Here is a 15,498-nt window from a genome sequence, read left to right on the forward strand (position 1 = left end):
CTGTACTTGCAGGCGCTCCCCAGCACTAGCATCACTGCCTCAGCTCCACCTCAGATCATCAGGTACTAGATTCTCATAAAGAGCGTGAACTCTAGATCCCTCACATGCGCAGTTCACAGTAGGGTTTGCGCTCCTATGAGAATCTAATGCTGCCGCTGATCTGACAGGAGGCGGTGCTCAGGTGGTAATGTAAGCGATGTGGAGCGGCTGTATATACAGATGGAGCTTTGCTCACTTGCCCACTGCTCACCTCCTGCTATGCAGCCCGGTTCCTAACATGCCACGGACCGGTACCAGTCCTTGGCCCGGGAGTTGGGGACCCTGCTTTAGAAGACAGTTGTCAGTTTCTTACAAAAGTATTGATAAAAGTCTAACAATATGATCCAATAATCATGCTCCTCAGTTTTTACCTAAATAAGCTGAAAAGTTAGGTCCACACAAATCTGCAGGTGAATTTTTATAATAGCTTTACACTATAACATTCCGGAGAAGGCAACTATAGAGACAATAAGAGTATCTGTGGTTTCCACACATTTAAGGGAGGTAGGAGGAATAAAGAGATGGAGCACAGGATACATTTAGGACAGTGAATCTATTTTGTATTTCTTTGAAGGGGGTTGCAAGTCATACACACCGGTGAAAACCTACACAATGTGCAACAGAGTGCAGCAGAATGTATATTATGGGGTTTAATTAACAATGAAGTATTACTATTGTCTTATCACTTGTAATTAATGTACCACATTACTATGAGATGTTCAGGATAGTGGAAACCATGGGTCAGGAACTTTGGGGGACTTTTTGTATTTTTGGCTCAATTTTCTATAAACCATTTAAGAAGTGCTCTAAAATGCAATCAATTAATAAATTTAAAGAAGAGGGTGTTTAAGAAATTCCTATCTCTACATCAAAATTTTAATAACTCCTATTTGCCCTTCACAAATTAAGCTGCATCCTTTGTGTTCCCTCTTCATAAACTACACTGTAGCCACATCTGTACTGCCTTTCCCCTTCTAAATTCTCAGTTTTCTGAGACTGTAACATCTTGGTTCTCACCTAAGCTACTTTCTCTGCATAATGCAAGTCACATTTTATTGTAATTTATGGTTAGTGAAACCTTATTAGTCTTTTTACCACATTAAAATAAACGCTTCACAAGTGGCAGAGCACTTATTATATGCAGAAAATATTTGCAGATATTAAATAACTGCAATTAAAAAACATGGTCATGATGCCTTAATTCATTAAGCAACAGGATTTTAAAAAATTATAAGGCTGTGCTTTCTTCCTTCTTTGCCCTTATCTCCAATAACCTAATTTATGTATATTAATTTTTACTGGATAAAGAAATACACTCACTTGCACAGATGAGCTTACAATGTAGTATTAATACTGTTAACAAAATTCTCAGATAATTGTGAATTATTTAAAATTAGTTTTTAAAGATAATATTTCTTATATTTTAATTTCTTCTCCTCAAGACGTATACAAGTTAAAGAAAAACCACTATATAAGAACAAACAAAGCAGCTAATCTTTCTTTTACCTGAGTGGAGTTAGATAGCTGTTTTCTCCATGGCTCTTCTGTGCTGCTGGTCAGGTCTGTGCAGTTATGAGGTAGAGTGAGTGTGTTTTGCTGCAGATAAGGCACATTTCCATTACTTCCACTTCCTGTTATATAATTATCGCCTACCAAAATGGTGTCTGTACTCCCTAGCGTTTTTGATGTGCCGCAAGGAGTATAGCCTGCAGAAAAAGGTCCACTGGACAAAGGCTTTTCAAAACAAGCAGAGCGTACTTCAAGCTGAGAGACACTAGGTACTCTGTGTAGAACAGTAGTTTGTCCTGTTTGTCTCATCTTCAAAAACAAAAAAGAAAACCTGCTTGTATGACTTTGAAATGTATAATCAATACATTCCTAACTTTATCATAAAAGTTAATCTCTCTAGATTAAAAAACATACATTTTAGAAATGAAATGCTATGTTCATATGGGTAAAGCACAACCTTTTTCACTATAAGCTAAAGAAAGCTCTCATTAGTGGTATAATGGCAAAAGAAAGCACTGAAAATTGTAACTTAGTAATTTATAGGCCTTATTTCCCATCATAAACTAGGGGATTTCAAATAGCCATTCCATTACGTTTATACCAAATCCCTGATAACAATCCTTACAACATCTCCACCTCAGTATGAATATTTTGTTAATTATAAAAAAATAAAAGTAAGCCTACAGAACACACCTGAAATATGCAAAAAAATGTAAAATACCAACTGTTATTTTCTAAACTAATTTGTGGCTATTTAAAGAAAGCGAACTGTCCATTAGTGACATTTAAAGCTCAGATATATAAATTCTATTGACTACACATAGGAAGTAGAAATATGTATTAAACTCTAAAAATATATTGCATTCAAGAAAAATACTTAACATAATGATAAATATCAGAATGAAAATGGTATACATACTTGTTGCATTAAGACAAGCTGAGTTTCCAACTGTCCCAGAATCAGTTTCTGTGCCGGATTTAAACTGTCTCTATTAAAGCGCAGCTGTTCCAAGTGCTGGAAAAATGAAAAAGTATTCAAAGAAATAAGTAAGTCACTATCAGGCAAAGTGTCACTGAGAAGACTACAAACTCAGAAATTTTGAAGTGAAATACAGTGATTTCTAACCAAAAGTAATCAGTCCCAAAATGAAGTCCTTACACAAAGCTAAGAAAAAGTAAAAAAACAAGAATTCATCTAAAGAAGGTAATTTTTATGTTTTGAGTTAAACATATGGACAGGAAATCACAAAAGGGAATCTATATATATTAAAAAAAAAGGGAATCTATGACACCAGCATATTTTCTTGTACATGTACAATGTTATCTCTAGTAACAAAACAAAAAAACAAAACAAACTTTTGATTATTTGTAGGAAAGGGAAATTAAGTGGATGGAGGCAGGAACTGGAAGGACTCTTTATACCTGTGCACCCTATATTCTAATAATTCTGTTTTTTAAAATAAATTTAATTATTTATTTATTTATTTTTGGCCGAGTTGGGTCTTTGTTGCCGTGCAGGGTCTTTGTTGCCGTGCACGGGCTTTCTCCAGTTGCAGCGAGCAGGGGCCACTCTTCGCTGTGGTGTGCAGGCTGCTCATTGCAGTGGCTTCTCTTGTTGCGGAGCACGGGCTCTAGGCGCGCAGGCTTCAGTAGTTTAGCATGCGGGTTCAGTAGTTGTGGCTCGCGGGCTCTAGGGCACTGGCTCAGTAGTTGTGGCGCACGGTCTTAGTTGCTCCGTGGCATGTGGGATCATCCTGGACCAGGGCTCAAACCTGTGTCCCCTGCACTGGCAGGCAGATTCTTAATCACTGTGCTACCAGGGAAGCCCTCTAATAATTCTTAAATTTCAAACATATGAATACATTGCTTGTTTTAAAAAGGTAAAAAACAAAAATGAATTATGATCTCTATTCCTCTGGAAAATGTAGGCTCATTATACTTATGTACGTATTAATTTACGCCATGTCTGAATGGCTTACTGCCATTCAATTTTAAGAATACCCAGAAAAGTTTACTACCTCGACTGCGTTAGAACATGGTGTTAAAACCATCAAAAGAATATTTCATACCTGTAATTTCTGTGGTGTCAAACACCATGAATGAACTTGCTGCTGTACTGAAGTATGTGAAACAGTATGGCCACTATTCCAGTTCTCAGAACTATTCTGAGGAAAATTTATTTGTAAAAATTAAAAAATACTTGGTTAAACTCATACACCAATAATTATGACTAGTGAGATACCAAATGACTAGGAATTGGAGTATTTACACAGAAATAAAGCTTATCTTTTAAAATCATTTTAAAAAATTTTAATGCATAATCAATTTGGAAAATTATGAATTTGAATTGTCATTCATTCTTTAACTTCACCTTAAAAGGTTCGTATCTAAAAATGACTCAAAGCTCTAACAGGCTATCCATTATATCCAACACTTAATTTATTTTAATGTCTGAAGTGGTGGTATAAAGTACATTAAATTCATAAAAGCAGGGAAATGAATAAAATGACTTGATGAACATACAGTTATCACTACTTTCTATATTTCTATCACTACTTTCTATAAATGATGCTACAATTTCAGGGTAGGAAATACTGCTTATAATAGCAAAATAACAAAACCTTTTCACTCTCTGATGTACATAGTTTAAAATTTAAGACAGGCACAATTACAGACTTTTAGCTTCACTTCTGATTGGGATTTTCCGTTTCTCTAAAATGTATATATACCTTTGTTGGACTTTTCCTCTTGGCAGGACTGGACAGGCCATCTACTTCATTAGAAGTAATCATGTGTACTGGCAAGGGCTGTTGTGAAATTGGAGTTTGACTGAGGCCTAATACAGGTTCAGTATTTGGATGATGAACTTTGTAAGCCTAAGGATCATAGAAGTAAAACAAAAATATGGTTCTACATATTCTTAATTCATGCCTTCAAATTACAAAACTTTATAAGCTGCATACTTTCAAAACTATGTGGACATCATGGATTGCAACTGAAAATCAAAATCAAATGATTCATCAATGGAGGAATGTGTATCTTCTTTTGAAAAACTTGGTTTTTAAAACATTAAATAAACCACTGTGTAACAGTCCCTTAAGAAATCCCTTTTGAAATCATGAAACTATACAAAAGTTTTAAATTGGTACCCCAAGTTTCTTCCCATATCAGAGGAAGTTCTATATTGATCTAAAATCCCTTTGTAATTAGATTTGAAGGATTTAAATTTTTTTAAAAAGCCAATTCTACTGTAATTTAGGTCTGATCACTACCAATTGGAAAGAACCCTTAAAGCTGGGCACCTACAGAAGATAACCCAACTTCTCACCTGCTGTGCTGTGTTCATGGCACCCTGCCTGGAGGTAAGCTCTGCGGGTATTGGTAGGCTCCATGCCTCCTCAATACTAGGAAGTAATTTAGTTTTATTCTGTAGACTACCTTGTGGAAGGTTACACAACTGAGCCTAGGAAAAATTATGTAAAAAGCAAATTTAACACAGGACTACTTGAGTCACAGCAAGTCCACAAAACTTCCTCAATGTTACAGGTATTCATTTTTTTAAAAAAGCAGATTATAAATTTGGGGTTTCAGATATGTGCTAAGTATAAAGAGGGCAACTAGAATATACTTGCGAGAATCAGAACAAAGCTAAGTTCTGTTTTTCAGAATTGCCATGGATACCTTCTCATGAAATTTCAAGCAAGAGTGAAAAACAATGTGTTTTTTTCTCTAAAATGCTGTAACTTAAAAACATAGCACACAAAATCATGCAAATTAACATGCATCAACAAAATAAAGATGCAAAAGAACATTTTCAATACAGTATATCTTAAAGTGAAAAATAATATCACAAAATATTAAAAAGTACAGAAACAAGTTATTCACATCAAAACAAAAACAGACAAACTTTCCAGCCACCCTCCTGTGCCAGTTATCATATGGAAATGCCTTTTAAAATATGCTATTTTTAAAATTTACCTGTAAAAACTTAATTCTTCCTGTGAGCATAGAGCTATTACTACAACTTTTGCTCCTAGTTGCATTTAAGTAGCATTTAATGGCATCCTGAGGTTGGTTGCAGGATTCATAGAGAGTGCCTAGGTCCATCCAGGCTGCTGCATGCCCATGGTCCAACTGTACAGCACAAATATAGGCCTGTAATGCATCCATAGGCTGATTTTGCTGCTGATAGAGCACACTGGAAAGAGAAATGAAGTTTTCTAAAACTGGGTGTAAGATTAACACACAGTATATTAGATGTAGTTCAATAAATCTGTGTATCAATTAAAAATGTTACAAATTTAAACACACAAGCCTTACCCTATTGAACACCAGGTATCTGCACTTGCTTCTGATTTATCAATAGACTGCCTGTAAGATATAAAGGCATCCTGAACTTTCCCAATACTTGAGTAGCACCTGAAAGAGGGGAGAAATAGATAGATATAGTTATAAATATATATATTTATATGAAGTATTCCATAAATGCTTAAATTAACTATATTAGTTTACCAAAATTATATATATGGAAAGGGAAAATACTTATTAGCAACATATATGTTTACATATAGATTTAGACACTGATTTTAATCTACATTATAATTTGCTGTTAAATGAAGTCTCTCTTATAACTGCAAACACATGTTACATAATGAACACTTTTCAAACCACTATAGCGCAAATTTGTTCACTGCTAGAATATTCAGGGTTAAACACACAAAGCTCTTTTTATATGTACTTTATACTCAAGCTTCTTATACTACAAGAACATAGAGCTAAAAAACAAAGAGAAATTAAATGTTGATAATGATTTCAATTTCACTAGCACATCCGAATTTTCCTTTCTGAACTTATAACACTCATAACAAACATTCCTTAACTCATGAAACATACAAAACTGAGATACAGTTAATATCAAATTGCACATAAAAAAGCGGTAAAAGTAAGTTTAAAAAATGGCTATTTGTGGGCTGAGAGACATCAGAAATGCCGGTAAAAGAGAAAGAGACGCAATTTCAAAGAGTGCATACAACGTAAGAATCTGAGGCAGAATTAAAAAGGGAACAGTAATGCAAACAGGCACAGATATTAGAGACTATATGAATAGTAACAGACAAAAAAATTTTTTAACAAAACCAAATTTCAGATTATCAGACAAATGCCATGTGTGTGTGTATATATATGTATACACACACATATATATATATCCTTCCTAAATATTAGGAGAATTGGAAGTATTTCCTGAAACCAGCATTTTCACATTCCATTTTTTAAAAATCAAAAGAAAAATTCAACGTGTCCAAGTTTGTCTAGTCCACTGACCAGGGCTTTTCTCTCCAACACAAGTTGTCTAGGTTCCTCTGAGGTAGGCTGGTATAACAGAAGCAGCACTGAGTAAAGCTGGGTTCTAGCTCTTTTTGTGACATTAATTAGCTATGTTACCTTCAAAAAAAACACTTTACTTCTTTGAACTCATGTCCCCCATTTGTATTATAAGAGGGTGAACTAAGTTGCTGCCTGATCATTCCCAACTCTTAACAGTTTTCTGACTGTGGGAGACTATTTAACATCGTCATTACCAGTGTTATTACTGTATCACCCCATTCCTTTAACATACAAATTCCAAAAAAGAAGCAGCAATAATATGCAACACAGCCTTGAACACAGAGGTAACATATGGTCTCTGAAATACTAGGATCGTCAAATCTCTGTAAATTTTACCAGCAGTGAGATCCCCATTCACAGTGTCAATAAGTTTTAAAATATTTTTCACAAATTTGATTTTTCTATCAATAAAGCCAATTAGAAGCAATATATCAAAAGGCAGAAGATAAGATAAACAAAGTTATAGAAAAAAACAAACTAAAAATAAACTGTCTAAAATGATTATCCTTAGACCAAAAAGGTAAGTATCTTCTAGTTGAGAAATCAAGAGACTGCTCTGTACTTGCAGAAACTTTTATCCAAAAAAGTTAAAACAAAGCATATGCCAATGTTTTAAATTCAGATAACCTCTAATAAAGCCCTCTGTGGAATACTGCTGTTCTTAAACAGATGGGAAAGTGCACCCTACTAAAATGCTGACTTTAAACATATTTCATTGCATCTTCATTGTACATAGCTGTGATTAAACAGAAACAACAATAAGGATCCCTTATACTAAGAAGTCACACACAATGTAAACTACATTATGCTACAAATTTTTATCTTGGATAAAAAGGAAAAAAATATCCTGGGTCATATTCTCCTAATCTATACTAGCAAAGTGCTAATAAAAACCTAGTATTATATGTCACACCTCTCCCTCTTTCTAAAGATAAGCCTCTTTTACAATCACTGTATGAAGACAAATATTGTGCAAAGGTGGTAATAATATTAGCTCCAAACCCAAACGCCACTTATTTAGTTCGCTTATTCCATTTATTAAGTATTGGATCAATCCAGGCACATTGCAAGGCAATGGAAGATAGGAAAGATTCAGTTTCTCCTGGAGAACCTTTAGTAGAGGAAAAAAAACTAAGTTGAGAAGCAACTCAAATTAGACTCTTTTAATAAGCCTTGGGGAGACTATGAAAAACTCCCCTAAAAGTAGCTAACTTTAATTCTTATTATACATAATAGAAAATCAAATATTTTAAAAAGGAACTATTCTAATACTAATCTGACACAAATATAAATATACTTTACTTTTTAAAACAGAAAGATATTAAAAATTAAAAATTAAATTAACACAAAACCTAAGTTTGATTTAGACTTTATGTCAAACATCCTAAAAAACAAAAAATTCAATGTGAAAAAGTATGGGGCAAAATTCACAGTCAAACCAAGAAGGACAACTAAATTTATAACCTTGAGAAAAGGTACCTGACATATCTAATCCAATCCATTCATTAATAGGTGGAATGAAAATTCAGACCTCAAAGAATTTAAATAAACTTTTCCACAGGCTATTGGTGCTCCTCAGGTAAAATAAAAATGAATTTTCTGAAAATTCTTTAAAACGCTTCAAAACTCTCTGAAAACTAGTGATAATTCAAGTCACGTGAAGACAATGTGAAAATAAAATCTAATGAGCAAAATAAGAATTCCTCAGTAAAAGCACCTAACTTAGAGTGATCCAATTTTACCTCCCAAGATCTCTATTATAATGTATTTAAAATAAAATGTCACTAAGCACATTATGTTATTAACATTTTAGATTATAAATCAACTCTGGGCAGCACAACCCAAGTGTCTGGTCTCACCTGCCAAGGAAATACCAAGACTGGCCAGAATTAGGATCTGCCTCCAATGACTTTTGGAGATACTGAATAGCATAGCTTTCCTTGGTGGCTTTGTCTCCTAGTAGATCCACGTTATGATGCATCCATCCTATAATTAAACAATTGCAAGCATTTATCCATGATTAAACTATTCTTCTAGCTTCAAGAATACCATGAAGCACACAAATAAATTAAAATACCCTTTTAGTACATTTATTTGTTTATCTTGAATCAAACTTTCCCTAAATTTCAACCTACCAAAAGTAACTACTACAGGAAAATCCTTTTTACTAAAAAGATATAATCAAAGCTATGAGGACTCTTAAAGAATAGAATGAAATTTAAAACATCAGGAGTAAGTACTGCATAGAAGCCGTAGATAGATTCTCCTTTTCTAAATTTAATTTGGAAAAAAGTTTTCCAATTTATAAACCAAAAAATACAAAGATGATTAATTTACTTGTGCTTTAAAGGTTTATTTTGAAAACAATCTAGAAAGCCCATGCTTATCTCACAGGAATCAATAAAAGTAAAAATATTCAAAGGTAAATCATTAAAAACAAAAACACCTTCCCAAAGATCCTACACTTTAATTACACTAATTGTTCTCATATAATCCTAAATATAACATTAGATAAAAAACAAAAACAAAATACCTCCAGGGATATATGGATATCTAAATGAAAAACCAGTTCGAAAAGTTATAAAAGCAGTACAGTGCTTAATGAAGAGGTTTAGAGTTACAGCTACAGAGACAATGTTAAGATTGGATCATGAAAAAATGTTAAACATTTAAGACAAATAGAAATTAATGCTTCAGTTGTTAGTCAATTTATGTGCATATAATTACCTTTGCAAAACTATCACTTAGGCAGAAGTATTACTAATTGCTTTTGACATAGGTAAAATACTGCCATTATAAAAATATTCACATTATCACAAACTTGATTAAAATTTAGAAATTACTCAAAACCAAAAACAGAGAAAGGAAAAACAAATTTTAAAAACCCAACCCATATATTAAATTATACATGATAAATAACCAACAAAATGAATTACTGAGTATTCTTACTATCATCTGAGTAGTACTGATGTATTACTTATATTATTTTTGAACACCAAACCTTTGCTTTTAAAACATAAGAATTTAACAAGTAGCTGGAGAAAATAATGAACTACTCTATAATTTTTAGGTGAGATAGTTCCATTAAGTCATACAATAAAATATATTGTATTTCAAGCTCAATAGCACTTACCTAGCCATTTGAATTATTTCAATTCAATTGACTTCAGAGTGCTAAGCACATGGAAATATTCAAACCTCCTCCAGAGGTCAGTTACTGAGGGATAATTTTGAGAATTTAAAAGGACTAGTTGCACTGGACCACTGTATTTAGATAAATTTTGAGATGAACTGTGCTAGATAGTAGGAATAAATATATTATCAACTCTTGACAAAAGAAGAGAAGGAATACATTTACAATGGAAACATTTACAATATAAAATACTCATTTTAAGTACAATCTCAAAATAATTTGTCAAAATTAATCCTAAAACACAGAAGTTTAATGAAAACTTACTTTTAAGCAGAAGAGTCACAACTGCTCCCACCCACCAGTGCCAAAATGCTTAAAATACTACAATATATAATAAAAAGTAAATTTTTATGTACCTAACTGTTGTAAAACAGTTGCTTTTACTTGTGCAGGTAGGTTTTCTGTCCCTAAAAGCTGTTCATAAGCTTCTTTTGCAGAGTGATACTTTCTCTAGAGAGAAGATATTCAGAAGAAAAAAAAAAGATAAATCATTAATACAACAAAAATAAAAGACTCATAATTATGGAGAACAGACTAGTGGTTACCAGTGGGGAAAAGGAAGGAGGAAGTGGCAAGATAGGGGCACCGGATTAAGAGGCACAAACTACTATGTATCAAATAAATAATCTAAAAGAATATATTGCAGAACACAATGAATATAGCCAATATTTTATAGTAACTACAAAGGCAACACAATCTTTAAAAACTGTGAATCCCTATGCTGCACAACTGAAACTTACATAATATTGTACATCAACTATACCTCAACTAAAAAAAAAAATAAACCTTCAAACAGAAGGTTTTAAACATCACTGTAGATGTTAAAAAGAAATTAATGGCATGAGTTAATTAACTTTTCCACTAATAAAGTGGAATAAACACTGATGTATATGTGTATATATATCATAAAAACTTACTAGTATATGAAGATTTAGACAATAATATTTTACAAGTTTCAATTATTAAAAAAAAATGAACAAAAAGAGTTCTAATTTATTAACTGAGTATTTCCTTACTGTGGACCACCATGTTTCAAAATAACTAACAACTAATAAAACTACCCTTCAATATAACAAGGTATTAGTTAAATATGCCATTTATAACATTTGCTGTATCTCAAAAGTTACAAAGAAAATAACTCCAACCTTAGACATTATTTAATAACATTCACAAGGCTGGAGAAATATTCTACCAGCAAATGTATAATTAACCTAGAAAGACTTCTGAAGATACGGACATCTTATAAAGCAAATACAAGTGCTACTACTATCCTTTACAAAGTCTAAGACTGAGGAAAAGTAGTTTTCATCTTAATTTGCATTTTGAAATTTACTGCTTTTTTATAGAAAATACTTTTGGAAAGTGTTCATAATTAAAAGTGGTTTTTAAAGGCATAACATTTCCCATAGATACGATACAACGCTCATATTACAAGTACAGGCAAATTTACAAATGAGACCATTGCCCACAGTTCTCTTTTAAAAATTATTAGTAAGACTAAAACCTATTATTGTTCCTGTGATATTAAACACAACTCTTCCAAAATAACAGAAAAAATTAAAAAGAGAAAATTCAAAGTATGGTCTCTTTAAAACATACTTGGGAGTGGCATGGACATATATACACTACCAAATGTAAAACAGATAGCGAGTGGGAAGCAGCCACATAGCACAGGGAGATCAGCTCGATGCTTTGTGACCACCTAGAGGGGTGGGATAGGGAGGGAGGGAGGGAGATGCAAGAGGGAAGAGATATGGGGATATATGCATATGTATAACTGATTCACTTTGTTATAAAGCAGAAACTAACACACCAGTGTAAAGCAATTATACTGCAATAAAGATGTTTAAAAACAAAACAAAACATACTTGGAAAAACTGTTTTAGACATTTAAAGAGTATTAAAAAAAGGGATGATAAAGTCATTTCCAGGACATTTTTATTAAATGAGCACAGCAATATGATTCATTAAAATAAATGTATAAATTCGTGCTAAAAATACTGAGTTTTTACTTTAACCAAATGAGACAAGCAAAGGAGGAGAAAGAAAAAAAAAACCCATCTCTTTTTTTTATCTGTCATATACCCACATACATATGTACATACACACATATATATACATAGGAAAGCCACGGCTTTAACGTAGACAGCAAACCAACATCCACAAACAAGCCAACACTTACAAGGATAAACACTTCCCCAAGCATGAACAACCACAATTAATAAATTCAGCAGGATAGAAAATTAACAATCAAAAATCAGCTGCATTTCTATATACTACCAGAGAATACTTAAAAAAGGAAATTATGAAAACAAGTCAACTTATCGCAACACTAAAAACAAAATTAATTTAAAATAAATTTACCCGGCTTCCCTGGTGGCTCAGTGGTTAACAAGCTGCCTGCCAATGCAGGGGACACGGTTTCAAGTCCTGGTCCGGGAAGATCCCACATGCTGCGGAGCAACTAAGCCCGTGTGCCGCAACTACTGAGCCTGCACTCTAGAACCCGCAAGCCACAACTACTGAAGCCTGTGCACCTAGAGCCTGTGCTCCACAACAAGAGAAGCCACCGCAACAAGAAGTCTGCATACCACAACAAAGAGTAGTGCTCACTCGCCGCAACTAGAGAAAGCCCGTGCGCAGCAACAAAGACCCAACGCAGCCAAAAATAAAATAAATTTAAAAATTTAAAAATTACAATAACATGAATTTACCAAATATGTGACTTGTGTACAAAACACCACACTTTATCCACTCATCTGTTATTGTTTCCACATCTTGTCTCTTGTTAGTGGTTCAACAAACACAGGACAATTCTTATTTTTTTAATGTATTTATTTTTATTATTTATTTTTTATTTCTGGCTGCGTTGAGTCTTCGTTGCTGCACGTGGGCTTTCTCTAGTTGCAGCGAGCAGGGGTTACTCTTGGTTGTGGTGTGCGGGCTTGTCTTGTTGCGCAGCATGGACTCTAGGCACGCAGGCTTCAGCACTTGTGGCTTGCGGACCTAGAGCGCAGGCTCGGTAGTTGTGGCATATGGGCTTAGTTGCTCCGTGGCATGTGTGATCTTTCCGGACCAGGGCTCAAACCTGTGTCGCCTGCATTGGCAGGCAGATTTTGTAACCACTGCGCCACCAGGGAAGCCCAATTTCAATTTTTTTGAATAAACACTCAAAGGTTGGAATACTGGTTGGATCCTATGATACTTCAATTTTTAATTTTTGAGGAATCTTCATACTCTTTCTATACTAGCTGCACCATTCTGCATTCCCACCAACAGTGTATGAGGGTTCCAATTTCTCCACATCCTCACCAACACTTGCTTTCGTTTTTTGATAATAGCATTTAGACAGATTTTAACTAATGTATATATATATACATTTTTTTAGACATGTTTTTGCACACTTAATAAACTATAGTACAGGGTAAACATGACTTTTATATGCCTTGGAAAACCAAAAAATTCATGTGACTTGCTTTATTGCAATATTTACTTGATTGCAGTGGTCTGGAACTGAACCTGCAATATCTGTGAAGTATTCCTCCTGCATTAAGATAACACGATTTAAGGACTGAATGTAATCCCTATCAAAATCCCACTGTACTTGCCAGAAATTTTAAAAATCATCCTAAAGTTCATACGGAATTTCAAAGGGCCTCAAAGTCAAACAATCTTGGGGGGTAAAAAAGAACAAAAAAAAGAACAAAAATTCAATTATTTACACATCTTGGGTTAAAAACTTTCATTTTTTCATCATATACTACACCTTTATCTTTTTCATTCATCATTACTACAAAACTGCTGAAGGGAGAAATAATCCAAGTGTTTACTCACAGATGAACATATATTTGATAAATCAAACAAAATTTGATATATATATATGGAGTCATCCCTGATATCTTCAGGAGATTAGTTCCAGGACCTTAGTGGATGCTCAAGTCCCTTATATATGCAAAATGCAGTAGTAGATGCGTATAACCTATGCACATCCTTACATCTGTCTTCTTCATCTCTAAATTTCTTATAATATCCAGTTCAATGTAAATGCTATTTAAATAGTAGCTGGAATGTAGTAAGTTCAAGTTTTGCTTTTTGGAACTTTCTGGAATTTTTTTCCCAAATATTTTTGATCTGAGGTTGGCTTAATATGAATATGCAGAACCCATGGACAGTGAGGGCTGACTGCACATATAATGGAGTGTTATTCAGCCTTAAAAATAATAAAATTCTGATACATGCTACAACATGGAAGAACCTTGATGGTATTTATTTAAAAAAAGAAAACTACAAACCAATATCCTTTAAGCATATTTATGCAAAAAATCTCAAAAGAATACTAACTTACTGAATTCAGCATCATATTAATAAAAAATTAAGTAGGACTTATTCCCAGAATGAAAGGATGGTTCACTCAATGTAATATTGCACATTAACAGGAAGAAGTCAAAAGAACATACGATCAGCTCCACTGATGCAGAAAAAGAATTTCACAAAACGTGACAAAATTCAGCATCTTTTCATGATAAAAAATATTCACCAGGACTTCCCTGGTGGCACGTGGTTAAGAATCCACCTGCCAATGCAGGGGACACTGGTTCCAGCCCTGGTCCGGGAAGATGCCACATGCCATGGAGCAACTAAGCCTGTGTACCACAACTACTGAGCCTGTGCTCTAGCGCCTGTGAGCCACAAATATTGTGCCTGCGTGCCACAACTACTGAAGCCCATGCGCCTAGAGCCCGTGCTCTGCAACAAAAGAAGCCACCACAATGAGAACCCTGTGCACTGCAACGAACAGTAGCCCCCGCTCACCACTAGAGAAAGCCCATGTACAGCAATGAAGACCCAATGCAGCCAAAAATAATTAATTAGTTAATTTAAAAAATACTCACCAAATTAGAAATATAAGGGAACTACTTCAATCTGATGGAAGGGCATTTATGAAAAACCAAAGTGATTACATAGCAGCTTTATTCATAACTGCCGCAATTTGGAAGAAACCACTATATCATTCAGTAGATGAATGGATAAATAAACTTGGTTCATCCAGACAATGGAATATTATTCAGAGCTAAACAGAAATGAGGTATCAAGCCATAAAAGGATATGAAGGAAACTTAAATGCATATTACTAGGTCAAAGAACCCAACGTGAAAAGACCACATTCTCTGATTCCAACTCTCTGATATTCTGGAAAAGGCAAAACTATGAAGGCAATAAAAGATCTGTGATTGCCAGGGATTGGGGGAAGCAGAAGGGTTAACTGAAAGAGAACAGAGGATTTTCAGAGCTGTGAAAACACTCTGTATGATACAATAATGATAGATAAATATAATTATACATTTGTCCAAATCCACAGAATGTACAACACT

At 33.9% G+C, this 15,498-nt stretch overlaps 1 protein-coding gene across 1 annotated transcript in view; it reads right to left on the bottom strand.

Moving 5' to 3' along the window:
- Window positions 1-15,498, bottom strand: part of LOC133083007 (lysine-specific demethylase 6A-like) — a 157,723-nt gene that overhangs the window by 55,398 nt on the left and 86,827 nt on the right. The window contains exons 9-17 of the mRNA XM_061179670.1: window positions 10,483-10,576; window positions 8,793-8,919; window positions 5,869-5,967; window positions 5,527-5,746; window positions 4,877-5,011; window positions 4,278-4,424; window positions 3,618-3,713; window positions 2,468-2,563; window positions 1,546-1,857 (exon numbers count right to left, since the gene is read on the bottom strand). Of these exons, the coding sequence (XP_061035653.1) occupies window positions 1,546-1,857; window positions 2,468-2,563; window positions 3,618-3,713; window positions 4,278-4,424; window positions 4,877-5,011; window positions 5,527-5,746; window positions 5,869-5,967; window positions 8,793-8,919; window positions 10,483-10,576 (1,326 nt within the window). The remainder of the gene's footprint in view (window positions 1-1,545; window positions 1,858-2,467; window positions 2,564-3,617; window positions 3,714-4,277; window positions 4,425-4,876; window positions 5,012-5,526; window positions 5,747-5,868; window positions 5,968-8,792; window positions 8,920-10,482; window positions 10,577-15,498) is intronic.

This window comes from Eubalaena glacialis, unplaced genomic scaffold, assembly GCF_028564815.1.
Source record: "Eubalaena glacialis isolate mEubGla1 unplaced genomic scaffold, mEubGla1.1.hap2.+ XY H_3, whole genome shotgun sequence".
Taxonomy (NCBI): Eukaryota; Metazoa; Chordata; class Mammalia; order Artiodactyla; family Balaenidae; genus Eubalaena; species Eubalaena glacialis.